The 21,777-nt window shown below is 39.2% G+C and overlaps 1 protein-coding gene across 8 annotated transcripts in view; it reads left to right on the top strand.

The window, feature by feature from the left end:
* The window catches only part of LOC133841326 (RNA-binding protein Musashi homolog Rbp6), a 227,264-nt gene that overhangs the window by 138,795 nt on the left and 66,692 nt on the right, over nucleotides 1-21,777 (top strand). For all 8 annotated transcript variants that reach the window (XR_009894287.1, XR_009894288.1, XM_062273722.1 and 5 more), the window contains one exon: nucleotides 13,452-13,544. Coding sequence is in view for 6 of the 8 variants with exons in the window: in XM_062273722.1 (XP_062129706.1) it covers nucleotides 13,452-13,544 (93 nt within the window). In the remaining 2 variants the exon portion in view is untranslated. The remainder of the gene's footprint in view (nucleotides 1-13,451; nucleotides 13,545-21,777) is intronic.

Below are 21,777 nucleotides of genomic sequence, written 5' to 3'. Positions count from 1 at the left end.
TTTATTTTATTTTTCATTTTTTTGCATTATTTTTTCTTTTTTTTCACTTTTTGGGTGCTTGTGCTAAAATATTTGCCTGCCTTGCGCACGTTCTCCGCCCTTCCATTTCCCCTCTCTCCTCAGTCAGTCACTTAGTCAGTCAGTTAGTCAACAAGCGGCTGCCGCTCGGGACGACCGCAGTGTGCGTGCTTTTGGTGTCGGTGTCTCGGCATACGGAGAATCTGGGAATCTGTGAATCTGGCATCCCAAACGCATCCCCAATCCAACAATTTTGTTTTTTTTTTTTGCTCTGTGCTCAGTCTCTGCGCAAATTTTGTTATGCGGCTGCAAATCTTCAACAATTGCCCTGATTTATAATTTCTGCTTAGCAATGCAAAATACTTGAGCCCGCAATAGGGAAGAGCAGTCTGGAGCAGGAGGAGCAGGAGCAAGAGGAGGAGGGGGAGGACAACGGCTGGTCGAGAGGCGAGTGGCAGCTGCCAGCGTCGCATGTGTTGGCTTAGCATACAAATATTTTGCTGTTTGTTTGCTTTAGTGCGCATAAATGGCGAAGAGGAGGAAACTCACTGCACGAAGAAATGTGATGAGTACGTTGACAAGAGAGCTGCCTAACCGCTATGCACACTACCTACCACGCCCGTCCCTTCCCCCTCGACCTCCCCCGCACTGTCATGCATAATCCTGGCAGGCTGCTGCATCAGCCGTACGTCTCTGGCTCGTCATAATGTGGCTGGTAGTGCGCTTATGCATAATTTACCCGCTTGTCAGCCCACAAGAAAGAGACAGCCGCATTTCGCTGTAAGAGAGAAAACTCTAGAAGAGGGGAAGAGGGAGGGAGGAGGGGAGAAATATGTCACAGCTGAAAAGCCTAGTAAAGTCAGAGACACATCACATCGCATCCGCATCGCTTTGACTTTCGTAAACTGCCAGGCAGACCTCAAGTCTCTTTCTCGCTTTCGTTCTTCAACTGTCACCACAGCAGCGAACAAAGTTTAGAGTTTGAATTTCAGAAAATATATTATTATCGTAGTGTAATTATAAAGCAAAATGCTATAGACACAAAGCTAGCAAACAAAGCTCTTGCCGGAAAAAATATATATTATGTTTATTTTAAAGTGAAAAACAGCACAAGAAAATGAACAAAATAAAATGAAACAAAACTATATTGTAAAACATAATATAAATGCATATATCGTAAATTTTAGTACAGGCAATAATAACTATAGTATTTTTTTATTTCTGAGAATTTAGTTGCAAACCGATACAAATTGTATATTTACCACACAACGGTCCAATTTTCTAAACAAAAATGTGTGCAATGATTTTTGAAAAATGTATCTTCAAAATATTTGTCATGCTTTTAATTCGATAATGAAATATTTACCAAAAAATATTCAAAAGCAAAACCAAAAATTAAACTGAATAACTTGACTCGATTTAATTCAAAAGTAGGATGCAGCATTTAGTTTAATATATTTTCAGATAGATAGCTGGCTGCACGGCAAAAGCTGCTATTATTAGTTATTTATGCCTCATAATAAATCTAAGGATAGCTACGAAATGAAACTGAATTCCATATTCCATATGCTATATGAATGGCTTTCTAGCTCTGAATACAGCAAATATATATTTAGCTTTAATGAACGTTTAGTGAAAGCAATAAGTAAAATCAATATTGAAGTGCGAGCTGAAACAAATTTTCAAATATAATATTGACTATTTTAATAAGTTTTTGACTAACATTTGCTAATGAATAGGTGGTATATTAGTTGACTATTAAAGTCTGCTTAATTTGTTGCTATAATTTTATACTTTATTTAAATGAAAATAAAGTGTAGCTCAGTTTTCCCTATGACAACATTCTAATAATAGTTGAGATACATTTGTAAATATAATAACTTTTAAGCTTTATCTAAATCGACATTAAAATTAAAGCTGAAACATATTTCCTAAATATGTAATAGTGACAATTTAAATATATATTTACTATCACTTGCTTATGGACAATATTTTTAGTTAGCTGCTAAAGACAGTTCCAAGTTTTGCTATATTATCATTTCTGTTATAATTCTAGATGTAATCGAAAAATGCATTTGTGAAACTCATTTTTATCCAGATCAATATCAAATGCAAAGCTAAAAGAAATGTCTAAATACAATATCGATAATTATAATAACTTTGTACAACCACTCGCTGTTAAACAACTATATTAGTTAGCTCTTTGACACATGCTAAAGCAGCCAAGGACTGTTTAAATTTTAGCTAGCATTCTAAGCAGTTCTTTTTGAGTGCGTCTAAGTCAGAGTCTGAGTTGTCGTGTCTGTAAGTTATTAGCAAGCGAGTGAAGTATACAGAATTGTGAGCAGAGTTGAATTGAATTGGATGGCCAAAGAGATGGAAAAAGGAGGAAAGACAGGGTGAGAAAGAAAAACGCTGCTCCTGCTCATGTTGTTGACTGATTGCTTTGGCGGCGCCCAAGACAAGAACAAAACTCAGGATCAACCCAGGACGAGAAAAAGAGCGAACTAAACACAGAAATGCGTGCGCCATAAATTAAAGTAGTTTTAAGTTCTTTTTCTCTACAACATTTTCTTTTGCTCTCTGCTCTTGTTGTTCCTGTTGTTGTTGTTTTGTTTGTGGCCATTTCTTTGTTGTTGTTGTTCTTGCTGTTGATGGTTTTGGGTTACGCTGTCATGAGGGGGGAGATGGAGAAGGTTGGAGTCAGAGTTGGAGTTGGGGGATTTTTAGCATTTCTGGTACCGCCCGCTGTTTGAGTTTGTGTTTTGTTTGGTTGGTTTTTACCCTAAAAATAGATACACAAATGTGTTTTAATGGTCGCTTTTTGCCTCGCGTTTTCGTTTGCTTTCGCTTCTGCGTTACGTTTGCGTTTGCGTTTGTGTTCGTCTTTCTGTCCTTCTTCTTCGTCCTTCGTCCTTCTCCGTCTCCGTCTCCGTCTCCATCTCCAATCTCTGCCGCTTTGTTATGCCGTCTGTCGTTTTTCTATGTGACTGAATTTATTTGGTTATTCTCATGCTCCACGTTTTCTCATTCTCATTCTCTACTCCCGCTTTTTTTTTTGGCCACATTCTTCCTCATTTTCTCATTCAGCTAACGAATGTTGTATATATCTTTGTGCGTGTTTGCCAGCCATTCGCCAAAAGTTTCCTGGCCGCCTTTTTTGCCGACTCTCGACTCGACTCGAGTTGAGACTTTGCTTCTATTGCTGCCGCTTGTGCTGCTTGCCACACGGGGTGGCAAATGGTTTTGATTTGATTAATGAATGTTCTAATTAAGCAAAACCGTCACCTAAACCCGCCTCAGCTGCCATTTGACCTTGGCCAAAAACAAAAATCTCCCCCACAAAACCTGGCTACGAACCCAACTACAAAACTAAAGCGAGTTTTGTGGCGGATAAGAAGACAAATTATTTGGCCAAGTCAGGAATTACATTACATTTCAGTTCGTTGCGGTGCGATGCGGTGCGGTTCGAAATCGCTCCACATTTCATTTCGATTTTGGGTTTTGCTTTGTTTCGTTACTGCAAGTGATTAGCGTTAAATGAAAGTCGAGTTCGTCGCTCGTTCAACACACTAAAACTTTATCGAAATTGACTCCAAATTGTTTTTTCTCTTCTCTGATTGTCTTGCGCCACAAATTTCAATTATATGCCCACCTCTCTTATATTTGTTGTTGTTGTTGGGCTTTGACTCTGGCTCTGTGATTGCGATAATTACGTAATGGCCACTGCCTAATGATGATTGGGGACGGCTCCTGAAGTTTATGAGCATAGTAATTGCCGTAAGTGTAAATGCCTTGCCTCGACTCTCAACTCTCGACTCGACTCAACTCGACATCAACTTCAACTGCGACTTCGTCTTCAACTTCAACTCCTCTCTCTATACTCTGCTCTTTATCGCTGTTGTCTTCCTCTTCTGGGGGCGACGCTTGTGCACTCAGTTATGTAAATTTAAAACTTTAAGCACAAGTTGTTGCTGTCGCTTTGTCCTCGGTCCTTCGCTTGCTTGCTGTGTCATGTGTGTATGTGTGTGTGTGTGTGTCTGCCATATAAATTTAAACAATGTTGAAAACATGCTGCGTTGGCACTTTTTAACCACGCGCCACACACACACACACACACACATACATAGAGCCAGACACACTCTTGGCAGCATTTATGCTGTAGTCGCAAAAGTGTTGCATACGTTGAGGAGCAGCAGTCAGCACACACAATTTACATACTCTGGTGCTCTTTCAGCTTCCAGCTGCCACACATGTGCATAAGTATGTGTATGTCTCTGTGTCTGTGTGTGTGTATTTAATGTCGAAATTATGGACGACAATTTTAATGACAATTCAACTTAACATTAGAACGACAACAACAATGTCGACATGCGACCAGCAGCAGCAGCAGCAACAGCAACAGACTTTGCTGGTCGTTAGTCGCTGCTGCAACAACAACAACAACGATAGCAACAACAACGAAAAGCAACAACAAGCATGACTGGCTTGGCAGCATCAACGGCAGCAAAACAGTTTCCGCATCCGCCAGCCGCCATTGTGCCAGGATGCCAATGCCACACATACACACATACATACACTCATGCCACACACATACACACGCATACATCTCGCTTACATGTTGCTGCTGCTGTCGACGACAATGCGTGTGAGTTAAATGTATGCGCATAAATTAATAATTAATTACACAGAATTACATTTCGGGCTTGTTGTATAATATTCATTATTGTTATGCATAAATAAGGAGATGCTTCTTCTCCTCCTTCTACTCCTTTTACTCTCCCAGCAGCTGTAGTCCAGCTTACATATATGTATGTGTGTGTGTGTGTGTGTGCCTTTGTGTGTGTCACTCAATTTGTGAATGAGCTGCGCACATTTTCGTTTTGTTAGTTTATGTTGCAGCTCATTAAAATGCCAGCAAAAGCAGCGCTCACCAGCTGCCACTTTATTTCTCCTCCTCTTTTCTCTCTCTCTCTCTCTCGCTCTTTGAATTCAACTCTTTCTTTCTGCAGCACTTTGGCTCACATCAATCTTGAAATGTATTTATGCGGCGCTTGTAATATATTTCATTTGATTTACAAGCTACGACGGTCCGAGCAAAAAGCAGAGCAGAGCAGAGCAGACGGTCAGACAGGACACACGATTTGCATTCCTTTTGATGCGGGGCGCTTTTAGTCCCTCGGGCATATTCAAATGCTGATTTTGCTCCAAACACACACAAACACACACACACAGAGAAAGACCGACAGCAACTATGGCAAAAGGAAGCCCATTATCCCTTGTCAGTGGCACAAACGTGTTTATTGGCTCTGCAAGGACACATTGCCGCATAAATATCAACGAAATTAAGGCGCAAAATATTTGCCAGGGCAATAAATCAACAGCGTGTGGCCCTCTGTCTCTCTTCATCTCTCTCAATGTGTGTGTGTGTTTGAAGGAAATTGACCAAAAAGTATTAGTAACGGAAATTGCACAAATTTTCGGTCAAGCAACTCGTAGGGATAACACACACACCGACACACATATACATCATACGTAGTCAGGATGCGGATGCGGTGTGTGAGCTCAACACAAATGCTCCCTGGCTGTCTCGCTGTGTGGTCATTTTAATTGAAAGCAAGACAAAAGCACAATGGCATTGATGGAGCAGATCGAATATGCACAGACAACAACAACAGCAACAACGACATGATAAACACACACACACACAGAGTCAGAGAAACAGACAGACAGCTAAAGCTGAAGCTGGTGAAAACTATGTGTGTATGTGTTTTCCGTAGGCCTTTCGGCATTGTTCTGCATTACACTACCTTCTTCTCTCTATGTGTATGTGTGAGTGCTTGTGTGTGTGTGTGTGTTTTGTCAAAGTTTTCCTTGCCATTCAATTCTCATATTTCAAATGGCGCCTCGCGCTCATAAGTATGCAACACTTTTTCCCACGAGCCCCGGCAGCCATTTTGTAAAATTTGCATGGATAATTTGTCACTTTGAATGATGTTGAAGCTTTTTGAGTGGGTTAGACGAGCAAACTCACTCCCTTTCCTCTCTCTCCCCGGCCCCTCCCCGCTTTCTACAACATGCAAAAATGCTTGCGGGAAGTGCGGCAAATGTTACAAATTGTTGTCGTTGCTTGACAGCCGTCGTAAGAGAGGAAGCTGGGAGGCATTGGCAGCCGTTGAGGGACGTTTGAAGGCGTAATGGAGTTGGTTGTGTAAATGCCTTGTGTCGCTTCTAAAATTTTGGGCGCACACACACACACACACTCACACACACATAGAGCTAACACATATAATATAACATAATAGGAACATGAAGAGTTTTGTCGGGGCAAAAAAACAAGTTTAATAAACCCGCCTTTTGCCGACTAATTTGACAATAAAAAGCAAATGTTTTTCGGGCACAGAACGCACATACCTATAAAAAATAAAAAGGGACATAGGGACATGCTTAGAGGTGAAAGGGATGGTGGTAGAGGGGGGAGGGTGACTAGCCTACCCTTTTTTATGGCACACACATGCACGCTAACAGGTTTAAAAATTACATTTAATGACAATTGGCATTGCACACAAAAACCAGGCCAACCAAGTCCCTGGCCACAATCAGATATACAAATTCAAACAAGAGAGGGGGGACGAAGGTGAAAAGTGAGGGAAGAGGGGTGGGGAGGAACATGTGTAGCGAGTCAAAATGGCTGGCTAAAGTTGACTCGTTTGGCAATGGCAATGGCAATGGCATTCTCGACAGGTTCGCGCAATTTCCAGCCAAGTTGCTCCCATTAGCCACATAATTTTAAGTGTGTGCGTGGCGCGAATTTGTGCGGCTGCAAAGGGTGGGTTAAAGTGCGGGGCGGAGTGCGGGAAGCGGGGGCAGAGCTCATTTAATATTAAAAGGATTTATGAGACATTTTCCTTTCATTTTGACAACGCCAAAAAGGACGCGGCCGGACGACTGAGGCTCTGGATGAATGGGGTACAACAAACGTGGGAAGGAGGAAAAGGGGAAAGGGGGGTAGTGTGCACGTCGCTGAATGGCGAATGAAAATTCTCTCGTCGTCGTCGTCGTCGACGTTGATGAAATTTTCGCTTAACAGAATTTGTGACGCTTCGCGTGGCGCCGTTGCCTACGCTCGGTTAAAGGGTTTTACTTTTTAGTCTCAGTTCCACTTTAGCATATAACCGACCTTTCCCTCCACTTCCCCTCTCTCCTCTCCTGCCTCCACTTTTGCTATTGTTGTGTTGCGCGCAGCATGGCAACTTTTGCGCTGGTTTAGCTTACGCCTGGGAATTATTTGAGTGCTTTTTTGCCAGAACAGAGCCAAGCAGAACATCAGCCTCCTTCTGCTAAGCGTGTGAAAGTGCAGACGCCGACAACCGCTGAATGTATCAAATAAAAGCCTGCTCACAATGTGTACGTGTGTGTGTGTATATCTGTGTGTGTGTGAATTTTGACAGATTTGAAAATTATTATGCAAAATGAATAATTTAGTTGAAAGTGTTAAATTGATTTTACCCTTTCACTACACACACACTCAAACATACAACCCACGTCGGAGATGATGGCAATGCCGTCGCTTGATTGCCAGCGTTGATGGGCATTTCCTCGCTTGTTGTCTCTCCTCTCCGCCCCTGCACTCCACCTGAAGGGCCGTTAAAATGAGCTTAAGAGTGCCAAAAATGATATCAACTATATTTGAGTATTCTTCGAGCTAAACATTACGCACACACACACTCCTACACAAAGGCCTCTTAACGTCAAGCAATAAAGTTCCATAATATATGGACGCAGTGTGGGGAAAGGATGTAAAATTTTATAAAGCACTGTAAACCCATTTGATTTGATTGCTAATTTAAAGCTGCATACCATGGATTGACATGCTTTCACGTTGATAAATTTCAAATAACCGAATTTGATAACAAATTTAATCGAGCGAATAAGTAAAAATAAAAAGACTTCAATAAAGTCTAGAAAGTTATTTAAATTAAAAAAATTTGATAACAAATTTGATCAAGCAAATAAATAAATATAAAACGATTTCAATCAAAATTAGAGAATGAATTTGATTTTCATTCTAAATTTCTTGTGGAAAAAACGTGATAAATGCTGCATTTAAATTTAGCTATTTAGTTATGTTTTGCCTCTTAAATTGTTGGCAAATTCACACATGAACAGTCAAGTCTTTATTATATCTGTATTGATATCTACAACACATTCGTGTCTGATTAAATTGAATATGTTGAACATAAACCTTCTAATTTGTATGATTCGTAATACTTGATTTAATAATAAATTGTAAATCATTTCTTGGTATAAGTTAGAACAGAATACTTTATTGTTAAATCCAAGAAACAATTTACAAACAATTTTTTTATTCAATTCTTAGAAATCCTAGCAATTAAATGTTACAAGTAAGAACTTCTTACTAAAAAGTCCCTTTGTTATAGTTCCTTTGAAAACTGAATTGCGAAATCATCAGAAGTATTCAATTATCAATTAAATTAGAAATAAATTGAAAAGTTTGTTTATGCTTATATCCAAAATTTATTTCGCATTTCTGTTTTACACCTTTGAAATGTTCAATTTAAAATTATAACAAAACAAGAGAGAATCATCGGTTGGCCTTTTGACAAACAAATTGTGAAATCAACAGAAATTATTTCCTAAATATAAAGCAAATTGTAATTCATGTTTATTTATGCTTATACTAAAATCAGTTTTTTTGATTTTTATTTTACATCCCACCTGAAACTCAACAAGAGATTAAAATAAAATAGTAGAGAATATTCAGTTGACCTGTTGACAAACAAATTGTGAAATCAGCAGAAACATTCGATTCTCTCTAAAATAAAAAACAAATTTGTTTCCTTTCTAAAATATTCAATTGCAGATTAAAATAAAATAGTAGCACATAAATAAGTAGAAAATATTCACTTGTCCTTTTGTCATTGTAAAATCAGTAAAAATATTCTAGTGCCTCTTGTAACGTTTGCAGATTTGTAATTCTGCTTTTACCAACATCAATTTTTCCTTTCTGTTTTGCAACTGTGAATTGTCTGCGAGACTGTAAAGCAACTTAACCGATCAACCTTTGCATTCGTTCAAAAATCAAAGTCAGAAATGTGCACTGCAATTGATTTGAATTTTGCCACTCGTACTTTATAGCTGTTAAATAGCTGCAAAATCGATTTAGCAACATCAGCAACATCAACCTGTAAATGACTCTCTGGAGAATTGCATTTCAATTAACAACTCGAAGCATTTAAGGCTGTCAATCGTGTATTGCTTTATCGTAGCAGTGAAAGGAGCAGCTTGTGTCGAGCTATCGTTATCTCGTATGTGTGTGTGTGAGCAACACCTTTTTGTAATAAAACAAGTTTTAGCATGATGTAGCCAAAAATTGTAGTCAAATGTGGGCAACAACTTTTGGCTATCTCTGCTTGTTAGACACTGCACTGAAACCAGAGTCGAAAGAGAGCTGACTCCTCCTCCAATCCTGACGTCATTTGTCAAAAATGTGTTGTTCTTGCTACACAAAGAAGGGTCGAGGCCAACCCAGTCTTATAATCGTAGTCATAGTCGCTCTTTCTATCTCTCTTTCTCCTCTTCTCTGTGGCTAATATTGACATTCCTAATCTGTGCAGTGCTGTGGTCCCAGGCGGTGGTGGTGTTGGCCCCGTTAAAATGCCGTGTCACTTCGTTAGTATGCGTGTGTGGTGCCATTTGCTAAGGTCAGATCATGGAATTGGAATTGGAATAGGAGAGAGTATTAGGATTGCTTTTTTTCGGGATGGAGGGAGAAGCTTTGCTTGTTATTTGTGGCTCGACTTCCTTGGGTGTGTTTTGTTTTTGATTCATGCCTCGCTATCAGCACTGGGCGTGTTTCACCGAGTCTCCCGCTGTCACAGTTCTTGCTGTTGATGATGACATTGCGAAGCGTAGTCCAGTTTATTAGTTTAAGTAGCTGCCTCATTGGCAGTGATTAGCGGCAGCCAAACGCTGCCAACTGGCAACTCTACATATAATATATTTTCAGATTGCTTTTTAACCACACTGCAATCTTAGACACTTTTTATACCCGCTACCCATAGGGTTTAAGGGTATTATATTTTTGTGTCTGCAGGAAATGTATGTAAATGGCAGAAAGAGGCATCTACGACCTCATATATGTATATATGTATATATATATATGTATGTATGTATATATATATATATATGTATATATGTATATATGTATATATGTATATATGTATATATGTATATATATATTTATGTATATATATATATATGTATATATGTATATTCCTTATCAGCGTCAACAACCGAGACGATATAGCCATGTACGCTTGTCCGTCTGTCTGTCTGACCATCTAGAGAAACACCTAGATCTCAGAGACTATCAGAGATAGAGATATGATTTTTTTCGGCAACTCTTGTTTTGTTTTTTGTTTTTCTTTCAAATTTTGGCTTCGCCCCTCTTCCGATAAAAAACGAATCACAAGCGTTATTTTTAAGTTTGATTTAGTTTTTTTAACATAAAATAACAACTGCAGTATTTATGCTTTCTGTATTGGTTGCGATCATACAAAACTTGTAGAAGTTATATTAGAAAAGTTTTGAATGGGGAAAAACGCCTACTAACTTCAGATTTTATTGCTTTGGCTGCCAATCTGGTATATTTTAAATGCACCACTTTATCAACATACCTATTATAGCCATTGATATATTGTAGTATTTTAGCTGTATTTTTGGGCTATATTAATATGGTACATTTTAAAATGAATTTCGGACTATTTTGCTCGCATTCAAAAAGCGGGTATCTCCCAGTCAAGCACACTCGACTGTAACTTTCTTACTTGTTTGGATATGTTTGTTGGACGTCATGTTGTTACCACTTTCTTGACGGCTTTTTCTACTACTACAATTTTTTTTTTGCAAATTGTTAGTAGCACGCCCGCAGCGAAACGCAAACACACATAGAACTAGAGAGACCCAGACCCAGACCTAGTTTGAGAAGCAGACTCCGACTCCGACTCAGACGCAGTGCAAGACCTCTGTGCTCTGTGTGTGTGTGTGTTTGCCCAACCTGTGTAAAGTGCAGTGCACAAAACACACACACGGAGAAGACGAGAGGCGACTCTCGAGTCGGGTTAAGTTGGGGGAGAGTTGCTCGCAGTCAGGACACGGGCCAAAGCGATTTGCTTTGCCAAAAGCTGCATGACTAACTTTGTTGTAGTTGTACTTTTTGTTGTGCGTGAGTGTGTGTGTGTGTGCGAGTGTATGTGTGTGTAAGCGACAGCACAAGTGTTTTAATTTTACGACATTGTATGAATTTTACTGCTGGCACAGCAGAAACATCAGCACCGCTGTTACATATCGTTAGCTTCCTTAACGGACGTATCCCACATCTTCTTCTTCTTCTGCTGCTGCTGCTGCTGCTACTTCATCCCTTCTTCGCATCCATCCCTCGTTTCACACAGTTGTCTGTGTCTGTGTAGTGTGCCATGCTCATAAATTGCAGCTTGCAAGCTTCAGTGCAATCAGCGTCATCAGCTTCATCCGGCCCCTGCAGCAGCCCAACCCAAAACTCTGAAGGACCATGGGCCAAAACAGACAGCCTGCGAGTGATGGTGGGTCGAGAGGGGAGAAGCGTCTGAAGCGAAGAGCATTGCGTACCACAGCAATGCGGCTAAACGGTTTAAATATCAAAAAAAAAAAATACGAATTGCTACACTAAAAAATTGCTTAACGAACCCAGTTAGTTCTGTTGATAAACGTTTCAGCTAAACCAATTGCAACTCCAACTCTAGCTCCTCATACAATGTCATATTGAATTAATGTCAAGAGAGGGGGAAAAAAAATTGGAGTAGTGGGAACCAGTTGAACTGTCAAAGTAGTGTCAAAGCACGCTGAAATCGAACCAGTTACGAAAAATGAACTCAACTAGAAGTGACTGATTGAACTATGTCTAAATCAAGCTGCAAATGATTGATTGAAATATGCCATTGAGTGGTCATCAGAATTTGATTAATCGCAGCGGAAATTAAAACAGAAATCGAACTGTATCAATGCGAGATAGAAACGAGTTTTGCAACGAACGCATTGATCACATTTCGATGGATGTCAACTGCAACAAATATCAATGAAAGCATTTTTAGAAACTTGCTTTTAAAAGTAGTCTAACATCAAATAATTATGTAAATATATAACTACACTATTTTTTGGAATCTTATAGCTAATAAAAATTAGCTTAAAAATGATAATTATCAAATTATACAATTGTTCTAAGAAGTGTATTAATAGACGAGTTCTTGAATTGAAATTTCAATGGGTTTAAGTGAAATAAATGTACCTAAAAATCTAAATATTTACAAAACCTAAACTAAAAGTTTTCTGAGCTGTTATTCCAAGCTCATGAAGATAATAATTATAATACTTTTAAGAAGAATAATACATTAAGAAGAATATTTCAAATTTAATTTACTATATGAATAGGTTTTTAATCATTTAACTTTGTTTTATAATGTAAGATGAATATTATTAATGTTAAATTTTTAATTCATTTGATAAACTTATAACAATAATAATAACTATTTATTAACTTTAATTATAATGGGAGATAGATATTATTAAAATTAAATTCCTTATTCATTTATTTGACCTTTAACCAAAATATACCAAATGCTGTTGTAATTTTTAAAGTAGCTAGTTCCACAAACTGAACTTTTGAGCTAACTAGTTAACTCTTTTGCGGAACCAGTTGTGCATTTCAGCAGTTTTGTAGCGAACGTGCGCAATTTTTTGTGGCCCACTGTCGCTTAACTGCCGTCACTTAACGTTAACAGTTTACGCTTGCCTGCGGGCTAAAAAGGCTGGCGTTGCAATACGCACACACTCACACATAGAGAGTGAGCACACACATGTGCTATAGTTGCCTCTGTGTGTGTGTTTGTCCTTCTGGCGTCTTTGCCTCGCCATCATTTTCGGTGCTGCTGCTGTTGCTGTTTCTGCTGCTGTGTTGCGCTAACTGCGTAAAGTTGGCACTTGAAACTGTCAGCTTAAATATGCCAGCTGCACACACACACACTCGTATACGATACACACACACACACACACGGCCACTACATAAAGTGCACAAAATGGTCGACGCATGGCGAAAGTTGGAACTGCTGTAAGTTACAGAAAACCCAGCTCAGCGCGACTCTTATGGCTCCTTGCAGTCTGGCGAGCCATAACTTTTGTGTGTTCCCCCCTTCTCTGTCTCTCCCCTTTGGCGTTCCCGCTCAGCGACTTAACATAAATGTATTTTTAAATGCCAAGCTACAGCTAAATTAAGCAGAGCGTTCATTTGTTCATTTGTTGATACTTTACTTTACTTCCCAAAATATATTTTATATTAATTCGCAACTCTCTCTCTCTTGTTGTGCTCTTCTTTCTAGATGGTGACGAGAACGAAGAAAATCTTTGTGGGCGGCCTCTCGGCGCCCACCACGCTGGAGGATGTCAAAAGCTACTTTGAACAGTTTGGTCCGGTAAGTGCTCGAAGCGCAAAAATTGCAAATCAAATCGCACCGAAATAACAATCGTACCTTTTTTTTATAAGCATTTCTGTCTGTGCCAAACTTGCGAAATAATAATAATAATAATAAAAAGAAATCAGAGCGACAGTTGCCGAAACGAAACCAATCATGCAATCTATGCGCACTGCGCGTGTCATGTTCCCCCTTTCACTCTCTTCACCCCTCGCTCTAATCTGCTCCCTAGGTAAATGCTGCTGAGCAATGACACCTTCACTGACTGCCACTTGCAACGTTTTGTTTGATCAATAAAAACGCCAAAAAAAACACACACACACAACTCAAAGAGTAAAAAACTCTAGCCAAAAAAAAAGAAGAAAACCAAAGGAATATACATATATATATTTTGTATGTATATCCGCAGCAAATTCAATCTTGACAAGTACTGCAAAGCGCAGACGATGGCCCGACACATCGATGCCCCTCCTCCTGCACCCCTTTGGCAACCCCCACTCATCATTTTACCCAATTTTTGCCACTGCTGCTGCTGCTGCCTATAGCTTCTCTATGTAGTACCTGCAGCCAAAGCAAACTCCACTTAAACAGCGGCTTACACACATGCAGATTGAGTATGACTGAGTGTGTGTGTGTATGGGTTTGTGTGTGTCTGTGTGTTTGCGGCTGAGTGCTGTTCGAGTGCTCTTTAAGTTCTCCATTCAGCCATGTTTGGCAGCGGCGGGAAACTCGTTGCCCCAGACTTGTTATAGCGCACAAAACAAATTTTTAGCACGAGAACAAAAAACAATTTTTGTGTGTTGTGTTCTTGATTACGATACTAAACGAAAATCGATTTGTTCAACGCGCTCGTCGCTTTTCGCTCTTCGATTTTAATGAGCGACTAGATCCTTCAGTCAGCTCCAAAGAGGGGATTTCATTAACGATATGCAAAAAAAATCACGACTGAAGTAAAATAAAAAGAATCAGGGAATAAAGCGAATAAGTTCTCAAGGCATGCGGGCTTCTTCTATCGTAAATCTTTAATAAGTACTATGAGGGATAAGCAAAGTTTTCCTCTACTCAGCGTGTAAAAAAAGTTGTTCGAGTTATAAAAAAAACACACACACACACAAAACAATGGAAGCAGTTTTAAGATTCACTTTAGATTTCAGTTCGTGGAATGGTGTTAAGCTGCGTTTATCGTATAACGTTTAGAAAGCATTTCTTTTGGAGCTTCAACAAGTTGATTGAGGGCAAAGACTGCGAGCAGTTTTTGAAGCAGTTCAGAGAAGCTATAGCTTCCGTTTAGAAATAATTATTATAAACTCTCCCAACTTCCATAATAAAATGTTGTTTAAGGATCGCAATTTCATGCACCAAATATTTCGCTCAAATTTATTAGTTTGATTAAGATTCTGCTCGAATAAATGAAGCACTATACTCTGCAATTTCTTTAGGATTTGTCTTTTTTAACGAAAAGATTCAAGACGTCTTTGATATACTAATAAAAAATCTAACATATATAATAGACTTGCAACAAAGTTTTTAGAGTTAAGTCATCTCAAGCTAAGCGAGTTAAGTTAAAATGAAATCGAATACATCTTATCACAAACTAAATTTCAAATATAAACATTAAACACAATATGAGAGTTAAGATATTCTTTGAAATAACTTTGAAATTTCTTTTGTATGGTGCAGACTTTTTTAAATGGTACAATATTCTCTAAAATACTTCTTTGAAATTATTTTAAAACTTACTTTTGTGGCTTATCATATCACTCTAATAAAAGTTGAAATAATCTTGTAAAAAATTCTTTTAAGTTTGTTGATCTCTCTTCTATATGCTCAATCCATTGTTAGTGCTAGTAACATTTTCTGAAAGCTTCTCTCTAATAAGATTACACCTTGACAACTTCCATCAATATTTGACTTGCATTTCACTACTCGCAACTCAAGTGATAAGCTCTTAAATTTGCGACAAATGAAACACATACTTTCGTTTGTTTCACACACATCTGCAGCTCAAATTACGGAGTAGAAAAAAGGGACGCAACTTTCAGCTTTTCACGTTTTTGGAGTGCAAATCCAGCTGTGTTCACACCTGTAGTGAGTGGAAGTCATCGTTATGTCATTTAATACTGCCCCACATTTTGCAATCTCTCAACGGATTTCGAAAAACTTCTCTCAACGACCAGCAAAGTGTGTTCCAGGTGTGAGACAAAGAGTGGTGGAGGGGGAGGAAGTGGAAGGGAGGGGCAGCCTCCTGATAATTGACACAAATTGGCGCAACTTTTTGTCAGCTCTTCAAACCGCCAGCACGTCAACTGGCATTTGCGATGCCTCATTGCGCCCGCGCCCACGACAGTCGATAATGCGAATATAATGACGACGCCATTCTATAGTCAGTCTCTCCCCTCTCCCTCCCTCCTCCACCTTTCCTCTTCTGCAGCACTCAGTGCCAAAGCACATAAACGCCCATCAATCAAATCAGCGCTGTGTGCAAAATGCTTTTAAGTAATTTTCATCATAACTGCGAATGAAGCTGTCAAAATGTGTAACGATCAAATAGTAGTTGAAACACCTACCAATTGCCTAGGTGAGAGAGGAGGGAAAGCAGGGAAAGCAGAGGGAAAAGCACTTTCATTTGTTTCAGCAGTGGAGAAAACAAAAGGGGCAGCGAACTTAACCAAGCGCGAATTCCTAATGGCAAACTTTTCAATTAATCCGCATTTCGAAAGAAGAAAATTATAATAATAATAACTTGGCTACCGATAATGCACAGGAAAAGTGGATGGGGAGGGGAGGGAGAGGTCTGGGCAATAAGCTTTTGCAAAAGTTTCGACAGGCAAAACAACGGCCAGCAAATGCCTGACTGAGCTCTCGCTTTCTCTCTCGCTCTCGCTCTGACTCAGCCCCGTCTCCACATACATACTCGTAGTATACTTGGCCAAGTTATTGATTACAACTAATCCCCTTTTGGCTTTTGCCTGCCGCCTCATTGAGCAGCGCTCGCAAGGAGAGAGATTTACGTTTTGCCGGCCATAAACAAAATAGCAAAATGGCAAAAACTGCCCCACGGCAAATGGCGGCTTAGATGTTAGCTGGCCGTATCCGTGTCCCGGATCCGGATCAACAACAGCAGCAGCAGCAGAAGCAGCAGCAGTTGAGCTACCGGGCCAGGTGGCCAGCGAGGCGTTAATGACTTTAACGGCCATTTTTCTTTCTGGTGCCCCAAAGATAGAAGAGAAAGATGGTCGATGGTAGAGATTGCCTTTGTCGTGAGTTGTGTCGATGTCGTTGTCATTGGTGAGCGAGAGAGAGACGATGGGCACACGGTAAAGATTGATTAGCCAGGATGACACAGTCAGGCACAGTTCCCCCTCCCCACCCAACGACCACATTCAATATGATTAATAGTTGTTGCATGTTGCGTAGAATAGCGACAATCGCAACAACAAAAAAAGAAAGAATGGAAAGTACAGCACAATAGTCAGGGAATAGCGCAAACAACAGCGCGAGATTGTCTATATAGAAATTTATGACCCGAGCAACCAGCCAATTTCATGTTGCCACTACGAGAGAATTTTTTTCCCTCTCTTTTCTGGATTTTTTATGATTATTTTTCTCTTGTCGACGGCACATTTTATTTGCATTTCATTTTATGTTTTAAATGTTGCACTGCATTGTTTGCATTCTGTTTTATTCTCATTCTCATTTCGCTTTTAAGGCTTTTGCACATCGCAAATCGCAAATGGGAGAAAAACGAAATATGAATGCTCTAGCAATAAAATATGTAAATATATATTGCCAAAAGGGAACAACTCGGCTTGTAGTTGTTAGGAATTTGATATTTATGTGTATCAAAACTGTTTACAAAATCAACTTTTCCATCAACTTTTCGACTCGCTTGTGGGAGCTCTTCAAAAGTCTGCTATGGAAAGTTGTAGTACTTTATTGAAAGTGCGGCAAGGATTTAGCTTTAAAATTGCTAGAAAAGAAAATCACTTTTCTATTTATCGCAAAGCTGCATTTATTGCAAATAATCTGATTCAATGTTGTTTACAATTTTGTCTATGAAATATTTCTTTGATTAACATAAAATCTTATAGATCCTTTTCGGCAACTTCGCTCGTCAATTTATGCGTAAGGCGGCGCTGTATAAATATTTTGTATACTCGTATACTTAAGAGCTTAACTTTTGGGTGCGTTACTTGCTTAACAGCAAAGTTTTAATGCCCCGCTGTGAAACTATAAAACAAGTATAGCATATATATATAGCATAGTCAGGCTCATTTGCAAACTGATACATTGAAGAGGTGGAGAGAGGCCAAACAGAAATATTCAAGCTGATGACCCCGCACATAAGCCCTCTGATAGTTTGCCACACCTTTTAAATGCAAATCAGAGAGAGAAATGTTTTCTGCCAAATGCGAGAAATGAGAGCAAAACTAAAGGCAAAGCCAAAACCAACAAAACAAATGGCAAATTTCAAATTTTCACTGTGCAAGTTTTTAGTGCAAATGCTTTACATTTAACTGCCACACACACACACACACACAGACGGACGCACGCACGCACACACACATAAAATTGGACCCCAAAAACTGACCTCAGCTGCTGCAACCTTTGCCACTGATTTTATTGCAACTGCTGCAGCTGCTGCTGCAAACACTGCGATAACAAAAATTTCACATGCACACCGAAGAAGAGAATGTAAAAGAGCGAGAGAGAGAGAGAGAGAGGTAGATGGAGAAATATAACAAAAATGCAAAGCTCTTTGGCTAAAAAATTGCAAATAAACTACACATTTTGCAAGGCCCCCTCCGACAACAGTTTCAGGCTACAGCCACAGCTTCAGTTTTAGCTGCAGCTCCAAACTCTTGCAGATCCTTCGTCCTTCCCCTGAGCCATGAGCTTGCTATGGAAATTTTACAGTGGCCAACTATCAGGCAGCCTGCAGACATCGCCCTGTGGCTTTTAAAGGTGTTTACGGTGTTTGCTTTTGCCCCGTCTCCAGCACCTTCTCCCCGTGTCCCCCCAAGGGTTAGTTAATTTAAGCGCTTTTCATAAGCATTTTATAGTCGGGTCGGTAGAGAGTGGAGAGAGGGAGAGGGAAGCCAGGCCAAGTGGCAGCAGCAAGTGGCAAAAGTGCAGCCAAAGCTGCCAAATGTCCGACCAAACTAAAGATGCCTTTCCCCCCTCCCCCCAGCTCCAGCTGCACCGCAAAGGCTAAGGACTTTGTGCTGTGGTGCTTGCTCCCTGGGGGCATTAATTATGACAAATCATGCAAAACAAATTGCAAAAAAAAATTACAAAATGAAACGCAAGTTTTATTAAAAGCCAAATTAATTATTTAATAATGAGTTAATAGTGGCAAAGCATAAGCACCGAGTCCTTCAGCAGAGGGTAAGAGAAGTGAGTGATGTCCTTGGCTTTGCTATGCAAATAGCTGAAGAGAACCCTTTGAGTGTTTACATATGATTTGTTTTGCATTTCAATGGAACTTTTAGCATTTTAATTAGAAAATGTATAATATTTAATATAGTGAAGAGCAGTGGGGAGATGATGTAAAGGATTGCTAATGTAAAGAAAAGTGCAGTAAAAATTTTAAAGGCCTGAAAGCTTAGATAATTGTGAGCCAAAGCAATTAAGACCTCCAGTATGTAGGCATATAAAAAATAAGAAACAGCAATCAATATTTAAATATTTAATACCAAATACAATATTTAAACTAAATACTAATATAAAAGTACAACTTTCATATCTAGCAAATATTAATTAAATCCTATAAAAAAAACGTTTAATATTAACTGCATTTCAAAACAAATAAAAATTGCCTAAATTGAAGAGTTTTAAAAGCACTTTAGTTGATTTATAGTTCACCACATGAGCTATAAAATAATTACTTATATGCTGACATTACACAAAAAAAATGTAGTCGTTGATTAATGATGCCTTTTGAATTATGTTAATGTGCGGCTGCTGAGGTCAACTCGATTTTAGTAAATCAATAAAAAAAAAGAGAAAAAAGAAATGTGAACTTTGTAAGCTTAAATTCAAATTAGGCACCGCAAAACCAACAGTTGGCGGTGGGATCAAGTTAAGTTATTATATTTGTACAAAATCATATATCATATCCTTAACGACGACTGTGGCGTATATCAAAAGTTTGCCACAAAAGGGTAGAGAATATATATGTGTGCTATATAGAGAGAACCTTTGTGTATGTATGTGTATGTGTGCTGGCTTAGATAGAGTTTCAATTTTGTTTGTTTACCCACCTGCCCGACGGTATCAGGCAGTCAAGCAGTCAAGCAGTCAGTCAGTCAGTCAGTTTAGGCAGTCTTTGGGGTTCCTGTTTGGGTGATGTTTGTGTTGTCCTTGCGTCCATCCTGCGTCTCACTCACTCTCTTATTGTCTCCCTCTGACTGTGCCATAACTGTGGGCAATTTTTGAGGCATTGCGAATGAAGTGTCTCTTCCCAGTTGCATAAATTATGATGAAGCGCAAATCTTCAGTTAGCCGTATGTAAATGTAAATGAAGGCTTTGTGCCTACGTATTCCTCTGCGTATGTGTGTGTGTGTGTGTGTGTGTGTGTGTGTGTGTGCACGGTGAGTGGCAGATTTGCATAATCCTTAGCAAAAGGTTTCATGACAACGCTGCTGCCTCTGCTGCTGCTCGACATGTCAATGGGAGCGAGATAGGAAGGAGCAAACGCAGGTGCAGAGACGAGGTTTTGACAAGCCACAAATACTTCAGCACCTCCACCTAAGCTCGTAATTAACAGCAAATATGTATGTGCATATGCATGTGTTGTGTATTAGTGTGTGTTTGTGTGTGTATAGGGGCATATATGTTACACACACACACACTAGCACACACTCAAAGCCTGCACTTTGCCAGCTGTCATTTACATAGCCAATTAGTTGTACATAAGCACAACACAACAACATTCTCAACAGGCAACTAGAAGAAGAACGACAAGTACTCAGTCCGTCTCTCTATCTGTCTCTCTGTCTGTCTGACTAGCAAAATTTCTACCTTAATCCCCGCCTGGCCGCAACTAATTTAATTGTGTTCAATTTGGCATAAAGGCGTTTAATGGCCAACAGCAGGCGGCGCCCCGCATTTGAGCCATCGATGAGCCACAGTTCGCTTTACAATTTATGCATGTGGATTTTTCATATCATGTTCAAAGCGGAGCGAAGTGAAATGCAACAAAATATGAAAGATAATCGGAAAAAAATGATAGACAAATGGACACTCAGCAATATGTATATTTCTATTTTAAATTACAACTAATACTAGAGTTGAGAATTTTAGAGTTGTAAATTATAGAAAAATATAGTACATGTTCAATGCTATATTTTAAATGTATCACTATATCAATATACCAGTAAAAATGAAACATGTACTATATTTATATACAATTTACAACTAAAACAAACAGCAGCTAAATTCAACATAAAAATTTAAAAAAATCATATATTTTTATAGAATAGCAGCTGAGTTCCCTCTTCTATCAAAGCAAAAGTAAGGAATTCACTTACATTTTTATTAATTTTAAAAGCTGCTTAAAATACTTAAAGAAAACAAAACAGTCTTGAATCTGCTGATGGAATGTTTCCACCAAAATCTCGAAACTAATTTATTTTAATGAGCTTTTCCTTGAAAGTCATAAGCAAAAAGGGTTGAACGTGTGTTGTGCATGCTAAACAGCAAAACATACATCAACATTTTGAAGATGCTAATTAATATAATCGCTGAGATCTGCGCATTTAAACAAGCAAAGGCAGCTACTGATCAGAAATATATTTTACATTGTGTGTTATATGCCTGTCTGATATCAGCTTCAAGCATTTGCACAGAGAGCTAAGCCACCCCTTTGATTGCCTCTTCTCAAATGGGCATATAAATAGGCGGGCGTGGGGAAAAGGCGATGGCAAAATAACGAACCCAATGCAGACGAAGACGCTCAGCTCAGCTCGTTGTTAATGCTTTGATAGACACATTACTTCCGTCTCAGTGGTTAGGCACTGCAACACCAGCAACAAGAGAATCGCTAAACTTGAGAGAGAGAGCGAGAAAAGTGATGTTAGAAGCGGCGGAGGCGGAGGAAGCACCACCAGAAATCTAATACGTCTTGCCAAAGCGAGGGATAACTGTTTGTTTACACAGCACCGACAAGCAACGACTATTTGCCCTGGCCCAAATGGCCTCAGCATAAAACCTGAGCCTTGCTTGTGCCAC

The sequence above is a fragment of the Drosophila sulfurigaster genome, chromosome 3, assembly GCF_023558435.1.
Source record: "Drosophila sulfurigaster albostrigata strain 15112-1811.04 chromosome 3, ASM2355843v2, whole genome shotgun sequence".
NCBI lineage: Eukaryota > Metazoa > Arthropoda > Insecta > Diptera > Drosophilidae > Drosophila > Drosophila sulfurigaster.
Note: the sequence above shows the minus strand (reverse complement) of the source record. Positions and strands in the feature narration are given on the sequence as shown.